Here is a 17,176-nt window from a genome sequence, read left to right as displayed (position 1 = left end):
CATGATCAAAAACAAATTAATTTTAGCAAAAAAAAAAAAAAAAAAAAAGAAAAGAAAAGAAAAGAAAAAAAAGATAAAGAAAGACATAAGTCTCCATTTTGAATGTCTGGGGTCGCCAGAAATTTGTGATGTTAAAATGGGGTCACAAACCTAAAAAGGTTGGGAACCACTGCTCTAGTCTGACAGTTGTGGTTCTTGAAAATCGAGCAGAGTGAGATGTCTAAGTACTATCCTGTTGACCAGACTGGTCCTCGCGGGAGCAGAGACCCCGCCCCCTCAGCTGTGTCATCAAAGTCTTAGATAATAAACAGGAACGTGTTTTTATCTTTTTTTTAAATCAAAAACAGGTTTTTCCATTATTAGTTTCACGAGCCAAGATTATAGCACTTTTAAAAAAAACAAAACAATTTTTTTACACTAAACTGTAGTGTCGTGTTTATGCTAAACTAAAGGATACTTTACTATCTTTACACTAAACTAAACTTACTGTTTCATGTTTATGCCAAAGTTTATAGTTCATTGCCATCTGCATAATTCACTCTCTTTATGCTAAACTAAATCTTTATACAAAATTAAATGGCACTGTATGATTGCTATAAGTTAATACTACCTTACTTTCTTTGTGCTAATCTAATTGGTATTGTACTGTCTTTATGTCAAATTAACTTGTACTTTACCATCTGTTTGGTAAATTTTATTATTAGTAAAACATATAGTGGTCACCATATTAACATAACATTATAAAAGATTAAGGCAAATTAAAGCATGACATGGAATGCCAATATATTATGACTCCCTTTAAATTCAGATGTATTTTGATCAGTTGTCAGTGTTTTTATCGTTGGTTAAATTGGTGAGAAGGTGATCCTTGTGATGTTTATCTGTCTTACTGTTACAGTCGTGACTCGTGATGAGTTACAACAATAATAAAAACTCCCCATTTATACATTTATAGCGATCATTATTATGATCGGTGTGGATGGACACTTAGTCTGATCCTAAACGCAAAAAATACATCTCCATGGTATCTTATGTGCCGCAGCTTTTATGAAACCAAATCAACATTCATTCAGCTGGGATAATAATTTCAGTTTAATTCAGCTGCCATCTTGGTTTTGTCCTGGGGCTCCAGGTCATGGGTGGGAGTGGACAGCAATAAACACATAATAACTGGTCATAACAGCTAGTGCTGCACAGACTGGTTTTACTGTTGTTGTATAGCTTTCTTATAATTATTTGGTATGTTTTATGTGTGTTGAACATAGGTGTTTTATCAGCTCCTTAATGTGTTTTCATTTTTGTTTGACTAATTTCAACTGAGTTTCATGGATTTGATGCAGTTTTATGTGAATTTGATGTAGTTTCTGGTGGGTTTTTATTTGTTTCATATGAGACTGATTTACCTTAATGTGTGTTTTATGGTTGTTTTTTTTTTTGTGTGTGTGTGTTTTTGGATGGGATTTATTTAGTTTAGGGTGGGTTCCTTCAATTATCAGCAGTCTTTTATTGAGTTTGATTTTAGTTTTAAAGCATTTGCTGTATGTCAGCTGTGTTTTGTTTAGTTTCATATTGGTTTGATGTGGATTGATATGCTTTCTAGTGATGTTGTTATTGTTGTGTAGCCCATGTTTGTTCTGTCCATTATTTTTTTTTTATGATACACTATATGCAAATCTGGTTGTGAACTGCAGGTGTTATTGTTTTCAAGACCCAAAAAGTGTTAGAGCACCAGAAAAAAGAGAAAAAAAAAAGGGGGTCTGAAAGACTTCTGGTAAAACCGGTCACTCTATCAGGTGCTTGCTTTGCTGGTTTTTCCAGTTAAATGAGCAGCCCAGCAACTCATTCTCCTCATAAACCTGAGAAAGCTCAGACCAGGATTCCTCCATGGGTAAGTTGAAATCATTAACAGTTGTCATATTTACTTTTAGTTCAGTTCAATCTGTTAATCTAGGGATGTTTCTGAGGTCATAAACGACACACTGAAAATGAAAGAAAATGAGGTCTAGTTAAAGCTGAAACTCATCATGATCATGTAGTAGGCGGGACCGTTCGATAAAGAAGTTATGTGAAGGGAAAAGTAAGAAAATTAAAAGAATTCTGACATTTTATAAGAAACTGTTTTTACAAAGTGGAGTTGAGGGTGTTTTCACATCTGAAATTTTGAATCCTGGTTTTTGTTTATATTCCATTATCTACATTTTTTATTTCAATTAGTTTTTCTCTCACACTGTAAATGAAGAATCAGGCTAGTACCTCCTATTAACATACATGTCGTTGGACAGTGAAAGGAAGTTTGAGTACTGTCACAATCATGTTCATTTACCCATAGTTAAACACCTTCTGACTCCTGTTAGTTTTTCTTCTCTTGGTTTTGGGAACGAGCCTTGTGTAGATTCTTGTTACTGGTCCAGAAGCTCTAAACATCCAAATGTTTTCACAATATGCATGCACCAAACCACGATTCAGTTTGGCCCACATCCTTCAGCTCAGACTAGAGATCAGCTGTTTGTTCTACACCAGAGTCCAGATGCAGTTTCACACCTGAGCACTTGGTTCACTTATAGATTGTTTGGACTTTCCAACTAGTTATAGGAAGTTACGCAAGGGTATTGTTAGCAGTAAAGTGAAGATTCCTGGTTACAATTCCATCATGAATACACAACATTCCAAGCAGCTGAGAGAAAAGATTATGTAAAAGTACAAACCAGAGGAAAAAAAAAAAGCAAAGCAGCAAGATAATGGCCGAAGTATATAGCCAAAGCTCCACAGAAATGGTTTAAAGACAAGACGGTGAATGTTCTGGAGAGGCTGAGTCAAAGCTCAGAATTCAACCCAGTAGAGAATTTGTGGCTGGACTTGAAAAAGTCGGTTCATATCTGATCTCTATACAACCTGACAGAGGATGAGCACTTAAAGAAGAATGGAGTAGAACTGTAATGTCCAGATGTGAAACACCGACTAAGAACTGCCCACAGGTTCAGTTACTTGAAAATGGTGAATATTTATGTAAAGATATATTTTACATTATATGCTGTGTTTGTTTTTGGTATTTTTTTTTGGGGGGGGGGGGTAAATTCTTGTCAAAAAGCCAAATCATACTAAACATGATTCAGTTTTTGAAAGCAATAAAAGGGGCAAACATCTGAGGGGGTGATTACTTTTTACAGGTATTAGGCTGTACGTAGTAGCACACAGCTAATGACAGAGGTGTGTACTGGAGGTATCAGATGCACAGTTTAGTCTGATCCCAAAATTGATTTTCTGTTTTTTTTAACCAAGACACTGAACCCTAAATTGCTCCCAGTAGGGCGCAGCAGCACCTTGCATGATGGCAGCCACCTACTGGTGAGTGAGTGTGTGCATGAATGGGTGAATGTGAGGAATTGTAAATCACTTTGGGCACCATGAAGGAGTGGAAAAGCATTATATAAGTACTGACCATTTACCATAACCAAGTAGGTCAATTTAGAACCACCTCTCATTTACAAATGACAGAGGGAAAGCAAAACTAATGTAGATAATGTGAACTGAAACATGATCTTGGTTTGGAGTTTGAGACGAGAAAAATCAAAATCCCAGAAAAGATTAAATTGATTCACAAAATATATTATAAGATAGAGAACGTCAAGCAGAAACTGAGGCAGTTAGAAACTCTTTGAGGATTCTTTTGGTGTCGTCCTGTGTCTTACCTGTGACAGGTGTACAGTTGTGTCATCATGTCCACCAGCAATAGAACTGTCCACAAAGCCCGGATCGCCTTTCAGTCGAGTAATACAGTGGACTCCAAAGAGCGGGTCGATTACTACGACATCTGGGCACACAACTATGAGGAGGTGGGTTTGTGTGGGTTTGATCAGAGCTTAACACATAAAGACCCCTCGCTGCTTTTGTGTCAGTTCCCAAATGATTTTTTTTTTTCCTCTATTTTTGACTTTTCTGGAGATTTAACACCATTTACTCTACTGTGATGCTCTGTATTTTGCATTTTTAAGTGAAAATTAGGCATTTTCCAATATTTAATTTACTGGTCATGTAGATGTTCATGAAAGCTCAGATTGAATTTGAGAGTTATTCCATCCAAAACAGAGAAAACTGAGGAAAAACATATTTTTTTTCAGCAAAATATATCAATAACTCAACATACAATAAAAAAAAAAAAAAAGACCCATTTGGACATTCAGAGGCTCCATAGTGAACGTGGAAACACCATCATACACATCATTCTACAACACTGATTCACCAGAAAAACCCATGGAGTTTGATAAATGACAATGTTTGGGGGTGCTTGTTTTTTTTATGCTCAGTCAATGATATCTTTGCTGATGAAGTCACTTTTTCTTCAGTTTTCTCTGTTTTGATCTAATAACCTTTGAATTGACTGTGTTTTCATGATCATAATATAGGAAATTAAATGTAGGAAAATACATTATTTACAGTGAAAAATGCAAAATGCAAAGGATTTTACCATAATAAAAAGTGAAAAATCACTTTACAAAGATTGAATAGAGAAAAATTCATTTGGGAGGAAAGAGGGAAGAAGAAAAAAGAAAAGAAAAAGAAAAAAAGAAGAAAAAAAGAGAGGAAAAAAATAACTCAACATAAAATAAGTGTGTCCATCCACTTTTATTGATTCTTTTATAGATTATTCCAACTCCATGGGTTTTACTGGTGAATCAGTGTTGTAGAAGATAATTGTGTTTCCATGGAAACTACAAAGCCTCTGAACATCCAAATGGGTCATATCTAATGACCATGAAAAGATGACAAACTGTATTTTACACCAATTATTTACATGTTTACAGGATTAGTGGATCAACAGGTATTAAAAATGTTAAATCAGTGAATGATTTTGCTCACTGGTGGATGTTTGGGACTTTATGGGTTAATGAGAAACACCACCAACAGGAAAATTAGAGTGACGACAGATGAAATATGTTTTACTCTTTCGGGACACCAACCTGATGAGCTTCAGAGCACCACACCTGGCTGTGGACTTCCTGTCTGAACACTTCTGTGGGCGTCCTGAGGAAACCCAGGTTCTGGATGTGGCCTGTGGGACTGGATGGGTCACTAAACTGGTGAGATTCACATGTACATTTGCAACAACAGAGGGAAACAGTCCTAATATGTCATCTATAAGTTATAACCCGTCGACCAACAGGGCACATCCTACAGAATCCAAAGGAAATAATTCACAACTACACATTTCAGTACTGGTTGTGTTGGTGTTGTGTGTCCAGATGACAGAACTGGGCTTCAGGTCCTTTGTGGGAGTGGATGGCAGTAAAGGCATGCTGGAGCTTGCCGCTAAAACTGGTCTGTATCAGGACCTCAAACTGGCCTTACTGGGAACACAACCACTACCTGCACAGACTGGTACATCACCTTCACACCTCAACATATTTTTGGCTGTTTGAGGAGGTTTTATAGAGTTTTTCATATGTTTGATGTCATTTCTGGTGGGATTTATTGGGTTTCAGACGTGACTAATATGTTTTAAGTCCGGGGAGTCAAACATACGGCCCAGTTTTGGTCACATACAGACCAGTTCAATCTCAAGTGGGTCAGACCAGTAAAACACTATGATTATAACTTGCAAATAACGACAACTCTAATTTTTTCTCTTTGTTTTAGTGTGAAAAAATAGATTTCATGAAAATGTTTATATTTACAAACTATCCCTTCACAAAAAATTTGAATAACCGGAACAAAGATGAACAACCTGAAATGCTTTAGAAGAAGTAAGAGTAATTTTAACAATATTTTGCCTGTCACTAAATGTTTTGTGCCTTTGTAGATCTACTGTGATCTGTAAGCTGAAATGCACATGTGTAAATGATGAACTGAGTCATAATATTGTCAGAATTGCATTTATTTTTCTTAAGAAATTTCAGGTCATTTCAGGTCATTTGTAGGTGTAAACATTTTCATAATATAATTTTCATTGATTCATTTATCTTCTGAACCCCCTTCATCCTTAACTATCCCAGTTACCAATGGGTGAAGGCAGGGGGTTATTCTAAAACACTGGAGCTGACATTGTTTATAGGTTATTATGTTATTATTTTCCTGGTCTGGCCCACTTGAGATCACATTGGGCTGTATATGGCACCTGTTTTAAGGTGTGTTCGATAAGGTTTTTATATGGACTTTATTTTATTTTATTTGGGTTTGATCAATTTTGAAGAATTTTATCAGGTTGCATTTGATTCTTTAAGGCATTTGATGTATTTACAATGTATTTTCTGAGGTTTCAGGTGTGTTTGATGTGATGATCATCGTCGGAGTCTGGTGGGAACCAAACACTTCGACAGATACATGGAAGACCCACATCTGGAGTGTGATGGAGATGGAGAGGACCATCAGGAGAAACAGTACATCAGTGGGACTGTTTACCTGTACAGGAAGTCCATCAGTGCAAACACTCACTGAGCTTTAATTAAACTGTGTCAAATGTCAAATGAAACTCAAACTTTAATGCTGAGAACACATTGTGACTGTTGGTTACACAACTGAAAATTAAATAAAATCACACTGAACCTATGTCTGTGCATCTGCATGTAACAAACTACACTTTAATCCTCATGATGACCCCCCCCCCCCTGACCTGTGAGGCGTTGGGTCACATGACCAGCAAAGGTCACAGTGAAAGGTGACAGGTTTTCATTTAAAACAATGTGGGTAGTACAGTGTAGCTGATGGTTTTTTCTAATGTTTCTTCTTTTTGGTTTCATCATGGCCATGGTTTCATCAAGTATAAACCTTATTGATGGGGACAAATGAAATGTGTTTTATTTGGATCCACTCAGAAGTGCTCTGGTTCACTTAGTCATGTAACAAACTTCTGGCTTCAAAGTGACCAATGAAACCAAGATGGACAATAGAATAGCAGGATTTAATTTTTAAAACATATCTATGGTGCATCTCTAAAACTAAACTAAAAATACTAGGTGTCAGAAAGAGTTTGATATAATGTCTTCAGAACTGTCTAGTGGGTTAACTTTGTTGCAAAAATGAACTGAAAAGATTTCCGTGCCAAAAGTCAAAGTTGTTGTGAACTCACCAAACATATTTTTGACTGTAGGTGTTGGTTAAAACAGGACAAATAGATTACTATTCAAAGATAGCAGATACATCTCAAAGTCAAAGTCAGCTTTATCGTCAGTTTTTACCATATGTGCATCGCATACAGAAAACTGAAATTACAAGACTCTAAGGCCCCATGGTGCAAAGTGAACATAGTAGAAAAAAATATAAAAAAGTATAAAAAAAAAATAAATAAATCTGATTTCATTTATAGATCTTATGTTAGAATGGATTTTTTTGTCACTGCTGTGCTATTAAACCTATTGCTACACACATCCAATTTGTTGTTGTTTAATGAAACTAAGTGCAAATGTAGTGATTGTGAACTCTATACTTACCTGAATAGTAGAGTGAGATAGAGGTCTGCCAAGAAATGCTATATTTCTATAGTGTTCAATGAAAAATTCCTTCTCTACCTCTGCCACTCACATAAACCTCCTGAGACCCAGCAATGCATTTTTGTCCTCTGTAAGGGACAAAAGTTTCATAGTTCTACTTAAAAAATGCTGTCCATTGCAAAGGACATTGCGTTTATAAATAAACAAATAAATAAAAATAGTTTTAAAAACGTACCTTAAAGAAATGTTGCATTTTGTAGTTTCCAATCAAGACAATTGTTTAATGTAAAAAAGGAAAAACTTTCACTTATCTATACAGCCTGTGTTTGTGAATGACATTAAAGCAACACTAGTCTTCTGTCATCACTGTGAATGCTTGTTTTGCTCATTAATTTTACATAACGTTAATTTTTAAACTGCTCCGTGCTGATTGCCTCTTCACTCAAGGAACATACTTTCAGCAATGTTTTGGCATTTTCACATCATTTTATTATTGCAGACAATTACATTTTACTTCACATTCATGTAACAAATTACAATTAGGCTATGTTTCTGTAGTTTATATCTCAGTTATTGTCATATTCATCTGTTTCAGTCATCTTCTCCCAGGTTTTAGGACTGAACCCTAACCAGAATATAAAGAGTCACAATAAGATGGTGAATGTTTTATTGTAGAATTATAAAATAATGTGTACAGTGATTTAATGCATGATAAATTTCACTTTAAACTCACCCAAACCCAAAAACATCCCCTGACCTGTTTAATACTTGTTCATCCAATAATCCTATCAATACATGTAAATAATTCAAATAAATGCAGTTTGTCATCTTTTCATGGTCGTCAAATATGACCCATTTGGACGTTTAGAGTCTCTGTGGTGAACATGGAAACACCAATAAATTATAAGATGTTTTTCCCATAATTGAGTGAACAGGCTGTGTACCACAGTCCCTATAATCAAACCTTAACTGACAAAGCCTTTGTCTGACCCAAATGTTTGAGCTAACTACTCACTGATCAAAGTCTAATCTTCCTTTTTAGAATAGATTCATATTGATACCAAGTGTGTATTGGATATAACTAAAGATGAAATCAAGATACACTGTTTCTATTGATGTTGCATCATTGGTAAAATTGCTATTTACATCTATCTATCTATCTATCTATCTATCTATCTATCTATCTATCTATCTATCTATCTATCTATCTATCTATCTATCTATCTATCTATCTATCTATCTATCTATCTATCTATCTATCTATCTATCTATCTATCTATCTATCTATCTATCTATCTATCTATCTGCATGTATGGAGACTGTTACTGAGCTCTGAGCTGAAGTGAAGCCACTAGACAAAACCACTCAGAAAATTCAGTTTAACTGAAGTTCAGTGAGGACTTCCTGTACAGGTAAACAGTCCCACTGATGAACTGTTTCTCCTGATGGTCCTCTCCATCTCCATCACACTCCACATGTGGGTTTTCCATGTATCTGTCGAAGTGTTTGGTTCCCACCAGATTCCACAGTCCCTCCTCCTCCATCAGCTGAAACTCTCTGTGCAGATCCTCTTCGTATTCGGCTGCTGGTTTTCCTGTATGTTTGCCTCTCGCCATGCACACCAGACCTCCTGACAATGAAAAGTCATTCAAAGACAACTGAGAAACTAGACTTAAAATACAAGGGTCAAGTACAACATGTTAGAGATATTCTTCCGTTCATGCTGTGTGTAGTAGTTACCTGGTTTGGCAGCGTTGCAGAGCTCCCTGATAACACTGACTGGTACAAAACCTGGATCCAGGGCACCGATGATGATCACCACATCAAACACACCTGAAGCCACATAAAAGCACATCGAAAATATATCAAATGCAATAAAACTCAGATTACATAACTGACAAATCACATTCAAAAGATTCTGGTGATCTTTTGTGGCATAATCACAATCCGTGATCTGAATCAAGTTGAGTCAATTTACCATACAATCATGGTTTTAGCAGCAACTTAGTCCAACTACAGTTCATTCTGCATAATTGTACATCTCTGCACTTAGTCCTATTCTGATAATTTCATACAACAGGGGTGTCAAACTCATTTTAATTCACGGGCCACATTCAGCTAAATTTGATCTGAAGTGGGCCGAACCAGTGAAATAATAACATAATAATATATAAATAATGTCAACTCCAAAGTTTTCTCTGTTTTAGAGCAAAAAAAGTAAATTTACATTATGAAAAGGTTTACATCTACAAACTATCCTTTCAAAAGATGTGAATAACAGGAACAAACTGAAAAAATAACTGTAATTTGAACAATATTCTGCCTCAGTTTATCATTTACACACGTACATTATAACTTATAGATCACAGTGGATCGACAAATACACAAAACATTTAATAACAGACAGAATATTGTTAAAATTGTACTTCTCTTAAGACATTTCAGAATGTTCATATTTGTTCAGGTTATTCATATTTTTTGCGAAATTATACTTTGTTTTAGTGTAAATACATGAAAATATTTACATTTACAAAGAGAAAAATTTGGAGTAGTCATTATTTATATGTTGTTATGATCATATTTTACTGGTCCTGCCCACTTGAGATTGAATTAGTCTGAATGTGGAACCTGAACTAAGGGGAATGTTAATATCTTAGTGTAATTTTTGCATTTCACAAATTGATCCCAAGGGCTGGACTGGACCCTTTGGCGGGCCAGATTTGGCCCGCGGGCCGCATGTTTGACACCTTTGTCATACAATGAAGAAGCCTGTTCTGCTGATTAAAGGGTCTCAAGTTGAACATTTTAATGCAGGAGGACACCAAAGTATACACAGACTGAAATAATTTCACTGTACAAGCAATACAACCCCTCTGAAAAGTAGATCACAAGACAAAGGAAGATTTATCACAATCTAAGTTGAACCAGATTGTGACAGACAGATTGTGTTGAGGTGTGAGGGTGACATACCAGTCTGTGCAGGTAGTGGTTGTGTTCCCAGTAAGGCCAGTTTGAGGTCCTGATACAGACCAGTTTTAGCAGCGAACTCCAGCATGCCTTTACTGCCGTCCACTCCCACAAAAGACCTGAAGCCCAGTTCTGTCATCTGAACACAAAACACAAATACAATCAATTCCAGTTCTGAATCATTTCCTCTGCTTCCTCCTGTTGGTCAAGCTGTGTGTAGCTTCTGTTTAGACAAGTTCTCTATGGACTGAAAATATTCATCTAGGCTTTATGTTTGTGACTGTGTCTAGGTATATTGTCCACTGTAACATCTATGAGTTTAGACACTTTATTACCTCGCCCCCTGAAGGGGAGGCAAGGGGTAATGTTTTTGGTCTGGTTTGTTTGTTTGTTAACACTTGAGCAGCAAAACTATTGGTTGAATTCACACCAAATAGGGTTTGTAGATCACCAGTGACCCAGAATAGATGTGGTTATATTTTGGGAACAGTAGGTCAAAGTTCAAACATTTTTTAATGAATTTTTTAAATCTTTTTTTTTTTCCCCAATTTTCTTATAGTAGGGGAAATTTCAAATGTCTGTAGCAGCAAAATAATTTGTTAAATTCATACCAAATTGGGTTTACAGATTGCCAGTGACCCAGAATAGATGTGTTTACATTTGGGAAAAAGTACGTCAAAGTTCAAATTCTTTATGAGTCTTTCACATCTTTCTTCTTCTCCCATTTACTTATAATGAGCAAAATTTGAAATGCCTATAAAACATAAATTTTGTTTTAATTTACTTCAAACTCGGCACATATATAGAGACAATTGATATGCTGACATCACTACAAGCATAGACACGATGGCATCAGGTGGATCGATGGCAAAATAAGCTAGAATTTGTGACAGGTGGGGTTTGTTGTGCTTGGCACCACTTGTTTTATTTAATTTTGTTGAACATCAGACTTGTTTGTCTCAATTATTGCAGCCTCACATGTAAATCTCACCAGTTTAGCAACCCATCCAGTCCCACAGGCCACATCCAGAACCTGGGTTTCCTCAGGATGCCCACAGAAGTGTTCGGACAGGAAGTCCACAGCCAGGTGTGGTGCTCTGTAGCCCAGCAGTGAGGTAGTCTGAAAGCATGAATTGTACAAACATAAAACAATAAAAACAATTTAAACCATGAAAACAACAAGACCAATACAAAAATAAAAGAGAGAGTAGAATCTTATGCTGGATCAAAAGCTGGGGAGTAAACATAGGTTTTAAGGCAAGTTTTAAAACTTAAAGTTAGGATGAATTAATAAACAGATTTAAGTTGTATTTCATTTCATGGGTTTGTATATTTGTAGCTGCAGTTACTCTGATTCTCCTGTTGGTGGTGTTGTTGAGCTGGACTTACCTTGTCATAGTGTTTGGCCCAGATGTCATAATGTTCGACCTGCTGCTTTGGGTCTGATGTTTTGCAGAACTGAAAGTTAACACTGGCCTTAGTGGTTCTACTGCTGGTGGACATGATGAGTAAATAACTGTACACCTGTCACAGGGGAAACACATGACACGACAGGTGAAGTGACGGACCAAGGAACATCCAACACCAGACCTTATCGTTCCTTTCATAATTCACATCACAGTAGAGTGATACTGTCAAATGCATTCAGAAACAGTTGAGTTCAGTAAACAGTTTCATGTTAGTTGATAAATGTCCAAGCCCTATTTCTTTCCAGTTTACAGGCTAAGTTTTGGTCTTGAATGACAGCTGAAGAATCAGTGCAGTTCACATTCTCCTCAGCTCCTCTCTGTCTCCAGCCCTGACAGCCCTCATCTTCTTGTTTAGAAGTGCTTTCAGGTGGCTGGTGATCCATGTCTTATTGTTGGGGTAACAGCAAACAATCCGAGCTGGTATGGTGATTAGGGATGTCCGATAATATCGGCCCACCGATATTATCAGCTTGATATTGGCATAAAAATGTAATATCGGTGAATATCGTTATCGGTTTTTTTGCCTGTCATTAAAACCGATAAAATAATGCCTTGATTTCGCTGGCATTTACCGACGCGTAAATGAAGCATTGTTCGTAGCTGAAAGAAATGTGCAGTTTTCAAAATTGTACAGTAGAGTTGCCACACTGTAATAGACTCATGGAGGGAGGGAGAGAAAATAAATAAATATGGCATTTTTTCCACAACTTAAGTTGAAGTATGTATTCTTTGCACAGACAGTGTTTACATTTTGAAAGCTTTGTTGCATTTGAGAATGCATCCAATGGGGCATCACAATAAAATTAAGCATGATGTGTTAATTCCATGACAGGAGATATGTGATGTTACCTAAAATTAGTTTAATATCCCACATATATCGGCAGCGGTATCGGTAGATATCGGAATCGGAAATTAAGCGTTGGACAATATCGGCATATCAGTTTTTGGCAAAAAAGCCAATATCGGACATCCCTAATGGTGATGTTTTCACAGAATTTGATATATACTGTGATACAGTCAGTATCTGATCCTATGGCACTGGCCTTTTAACAGTTCCAAAAGCTAACACAAAAACTCATGGTGAGGCAGCTTTTCAGCATTATGCTCCTCGCCTATGGAACAGTCTGCCAGGGAACCTCAGGGCTGCAGAAAATGTAGAAATTTTTAAAACCCAGCTCAAGACCCACCTCTTTAATTTGGCTTTTAACTAATACCTCTGTTTTATCCACTCTAAGGTTTTATAGTTATATATATATATATATATATATATATATATATCTTAAGATTCTTTTAACCAATGCTTCTGTTTTATCATTTTAATGTTTAATGTTTATATTATATTTATATATATGTCTTACATTTAGATTCTTTTAATCAATTCTTTTACATCTTTTTAATGTTTTTTATCTATATTCTCCAGTGTTTCATCAGAGGGGGCCCTCCATGCCGGGGGGTGGCTGTGGACTCTGGTGGCTGTGGTGCCTTCCTTCACTGGGGTCTGCTCCTTTCTGTTGGGTGGGGGTGCCTGCTGCCGCGATGCGATGGCAGTTGGCCCTCTCCCACTGGTTGGGATGCAGCGCTGTGTCGCTGGTGCCTGGTTGCCACATAAAACAGATTTCTAGAACTGCTTTCTTCCAGGTTCATCACAGGTTTTTCCTGGATCATCTCTGGACCTGCTGCTGTGGTCCTGCCTCTCTCCTCCTTCATCATCATCACTCACTTATCCATATAGTTATGATAGTGTTTATTAGAGCTGGGTAAAAAAATCGATTTAATCTATCTTAGATTGACCTCATTTTAATTTTGCGTAATCGATTAATAGTGGATGAGATAGATTTTTCAGAGCAGGACCGGGAGTACGTGGAACCGCAGGCGGCTCCATCTTGTGAACCCCTGGGGAAGACTTGGTCTCGCTCACGAAAAAGACGCAGAAAAGACGCAGTGGGGAAACCCCCTCTGCTGGAGGTCCTCCAGCCTCAAACTTGAACCTGCAGTGTGAAGGAAGTGGCCGCCTGGCGAGTCGCGGAAGCTGGTCGTTCTTGGAATAATAACTTGGATCCATGCTATCACCTATGGCTGAGTATAGAGTTAGAGGAATAGCAAAGCAACAATGTCCGACCACTACACTCACCCCCCCCCCCCCGCTCCGACCAACAATCACAGAGCGCACCCCCCCACCCCCACCCCCAGTGAGTAGTAGCCTCCAGCCATAAAACAGAATAAAGGTGACGAAGTCTGTTCTGAGCCACTGTAAAAACATGACAATGTTTCTGTCCCGTTCATTATTTCAGAGCAGATTCAGCAATTTACTGTTGAAATGCAATATTTATTTCCTTTCTAATGTCAATATTGATACCAGTATTGATGTGTTGCATGACTGCAGTACTTAAATAATCAGGTTACAACTCAAAATTGTACTTTGGTATCACTAAATTACACTGAATCAATCAGTTAATACTGAATCGAATCGATATTGAATCGAATCGAATCATGATTTATCGATTCAGAACCTTATGAATCGAAATCGAATCGACTATGGAAACTGGACATGATACCCAGCCCTAGTGTTTATTATACAGTTCTGTGGATGTTCTAGTTCAGTTATCTGTGCATTAGCTGCATCCATGTCTCCCCCTACCTCCCCCCTCTCCCCCAGTCTCTCTCTAACTCTATCCTCTCTCTTTTCTCCTCCTTTACTCTCTCTCTTTAACCCCAGCTGGTCAGGGCAGACCTCCATCCTTCAGGAGTCTGGCTCTGCTCCAGGTTTCTACTGTTAAAGGTAGTTTTTCCTTCCACTGGCACCACTCACTAGTGTTTGCTCCTGGAGGATTGTGTTGGGTTTCTGTAAATTGGCTTAAAGTCTGGTTTTGACCAACTCTATTTATAAAGTGTCATGAGATAATTTCTGTTATGATTTGGTGCTGTATAAATAAAATTGGATTTGATTTGATGTGCGTCACAACTTCCTTAATATAAGTATAATGGCGCATAATAACAGGAACCGTCTTATGTGCACGCGGTGCAGTAGTGACTAATTTACGGCCAAACTCAGTTTTCTACCTTTTCTTTGGTTTTTCCTTCACGTCTGGTGTGTCCACAACGTTCCAGTGCCGTCTTCTTAGAACCGAATTCCCCTCAGAATACAACCGGAGCCTTAATTAGGTCTCCATATCCATAGTCCAGTTTTTTCTACTTAATGTATTTATCTTCCGTTCGTTTCCAAAAAAATCACGAATGAGTTGTATTCTGACGCGAATGACAAGACTGTAATCCGTTCCAAAAATGTATTAAAACAAAAAAGGCTTATTTACATTATGTCAGACGGTAGAAAAAACTATATGCTCATAAATTCCGTAAGCTCACTCACTTTTCTCTACAGCAGAGGTCAAAGACACACAGGGGTTGGACAAAATAATAGAAACACCTTCTATGATGCCACAATGTTAGGTGTTTCCATTATTTTGTCCAACCCCTGCACATACACAGTGATGGTGCATTAAATAGCAACAAAGAAAAATCAGAAATTTGCAACTTCACACAAATAAATTTATAAACATTAATTCCTATTAGCCATCATATTTTGACTCTTACACAGTATAATAATAATAATAATAATAATAATAATAATAATAATAATAATAATAATAATAATAATAATAATAGTAAGCAATTGATTTACACTCAAACATATTACTGCAGATCAGGTTTATCAAGAACAGCAAAGTTACAGTAATGATATAAATGTCAGTGTATGGGATGATCCACTGTGTTCACTGATTTGAAACTAAAACACTAAAATCCATGAACACACAAGAGAACAGCTGTAGAATAACTGTCTACTGTAGTGACCACTATGCATGAAAGGGTTACATTTTTTAGTGTGATGAGAGGTAGGAGGGGGCTGAATGCAAACATCAGCAGCTGAGTAAGTGATTATAATATATTATTCTACTTTGAAATATAATCCAAAATCCATAGGAATGAAATGACAATAATTGTATTTATGCAAATGGAACACAGCAGACTTTAAACTGCGGTAGCAAATAGATTTGTTACACTCAAAATAATAGATACTGAAAAATATTATACTATATATACTGTTTTTTTGACATGACTTTATAAATGTACAGTAGATATGACAATTGATTCTGTATTTTTCCTGTTTTCTTGTTTTATGCTGCTACTGCTTTATGTAAGTTAAAACATTCTTGCCCTAAGGAAAAGGGTGAAACGAATGCTTAAAAAAACACTGGAATGCAGCAAATAAAGTGTTTTAATGTTGATATTGTCCCAGAGGATGAAAACCAGTCTCTGTATCAGTAAGTGTATAAATGTACCCCCTGACACAAAAACACACCCTACAGCGTATGAAAGGTTTAAAAACTGAGAGTCGTCCTATTACACAACACTAATAAGTAAAAGCTGCACATTCTGTTCCTATGTTTCGTTCAGTGTTTTGATTGGCAAAATAAAATGATTAATCTGAAAACACACTGAGCACTGTGACATAGACTGGATTTATTAAACCACACCATACTGTAAATACACTCAGCTAATGCTATTTATACATATGCACCAGGTACCTAGTTTCACAGCAAACACTATATACAAAATTCAATATCGTTGCTTACCTGATGCAGTGGCTGTGCAACTTTTGTTCACTTGATTTGTTGTTTGTGCGTATATCACAGTAAGTCTATAAGGAATGTGGCCGGGCCTGTTTACGTTCCTGTCCTGTGACGATGTGTTACTGTAATGTTCTGTATTGTTCTATAATGTTTTGTATGTTCTGTATTGTTCTGTATTGTTCTGTTTTGTTCTATAATGTTCTCTATTGTTTTGTATTGGTGTAGTGAAATGTTGTGATGGGTTGTGTGGTGAGGTGTGAGGGGTTGGAATTTTAAAAGCAATGCTTCTTTCATCCCCTTTTCAAACCATGTGTGTATCGGCTGTCCACTTGTCGTCTGTTAAGTGTTTAACTATGGTAGCAGGTTTGAAATAAACATGTGAAATGAAATGAAATAATAAATTATGTGGTCTTGTACAGTATGTAGTGGCTCCTCTGTCATTGTATAGAGTCAGGGTTTGTAATTGGAGACAGACATATGTGTGAGGAACAGGAAGGGGAGATTTCATCAGTTTCAGAGTCTTTCCTGAACTTGTTGATGGCCTCGGTTTGTGCCCTTGTGGCATTTCTCAAAACGAATTGTCACCTATAGTGGCCCATCACCTTAAAGATAACCAGATGAACTGTTGAAAGAATCTGCTCAATCGTAAACCAACTGATAAAAACTGACAAACATCTGTTTTGTCCCG

The 17,176-nt window shown here is 36.9% G+C and overlaps 2 protein-coding genes across 3 annotated transcripts; one reads left to right on the top strand and one right to left on the bottom strand.

Annotated features, from left to right (window-relative positions):
- Positions 1-3,685: 3,685 nt before the first annotated feature.
- LOC115435452 (methyltransferase-like protein 27) lies at positions 3,686-6,529 on the top strand. Its single transcript, XM_030157876.1, has 5 exons — positions 3,686-3,834; positions 4,484-4,487; positions 4,955-5,078; positions 5,241-5,376; positions 6,258-6,529. The coding sequence occupies exons 1-5, from the start codon at positions 3,717-3,719 to the stop codon at positions 6,437-6,439; spliced, it is 564 nt and encodes a 187-aa protein (XP_030013736.1). The 5' UTR covers positions 3,686-3,716; the 3' UTR covers positions 6,440-6,529.
- Positions 6,530-7,907: 1,378 nt separating this feature from the next.
- On the bottom strand, positions 7,908-16,553 carry LOC115435448 (methyltransferase-like protein 27). Of its 2 annotated transcripts, none has more exons than XM_030157872.1 (6): positions 16,492-16,553; positions 11,781-11,915; positions 11,383-11,511; positions 10,395-10,530; positions 9,165-9,257; positions 7,908-9,054 (listed from the first exon to the last, which is right to left on the bottom strand). In XM_030157872.1, exons 2-6 carry the CDS (start codon positions 11,892-11,894, stop codon positions 8,804-8,806), a joined length of 723 nt encoding a protein of 240 aa, XP_030013732.1. In that variant the 5' UTR covers positions 11,895-11,915; positions 16,492-16,553; the 3' UTR covers positions 7,908-8,803. The 2 variants fall into 2 exon arrangements, with proteins under 2 accessions (XP_030013732.1, XP_030013731.1); XM_030157871.1 differs by lacking the exon at positions 16,492-16,553 and adding an exon at positions 14,921-15,227.
- Positions 16,554-17,176: the final 623 nt, after the last annotated feature.

This window comes from Sphaeramia orbicularis, chromosome 16 (genome assembly GCF_902148855.1).
Source record: "Sphaeramia orbicularis chromosome 16, fSphaOr1.1, whole genome shotgun sequence".
Taxonomy (NCBI): domain Eukaryota; kingdom Metazoa; phylum Chordata; class Actinopteri; order Kurtiformes; family Apogonidae; genus Sphaeramia; species Sphaeramia orbicularis.
This window is presented reverse-complemented; position numbering and strand designations above follow the sequence as displayed.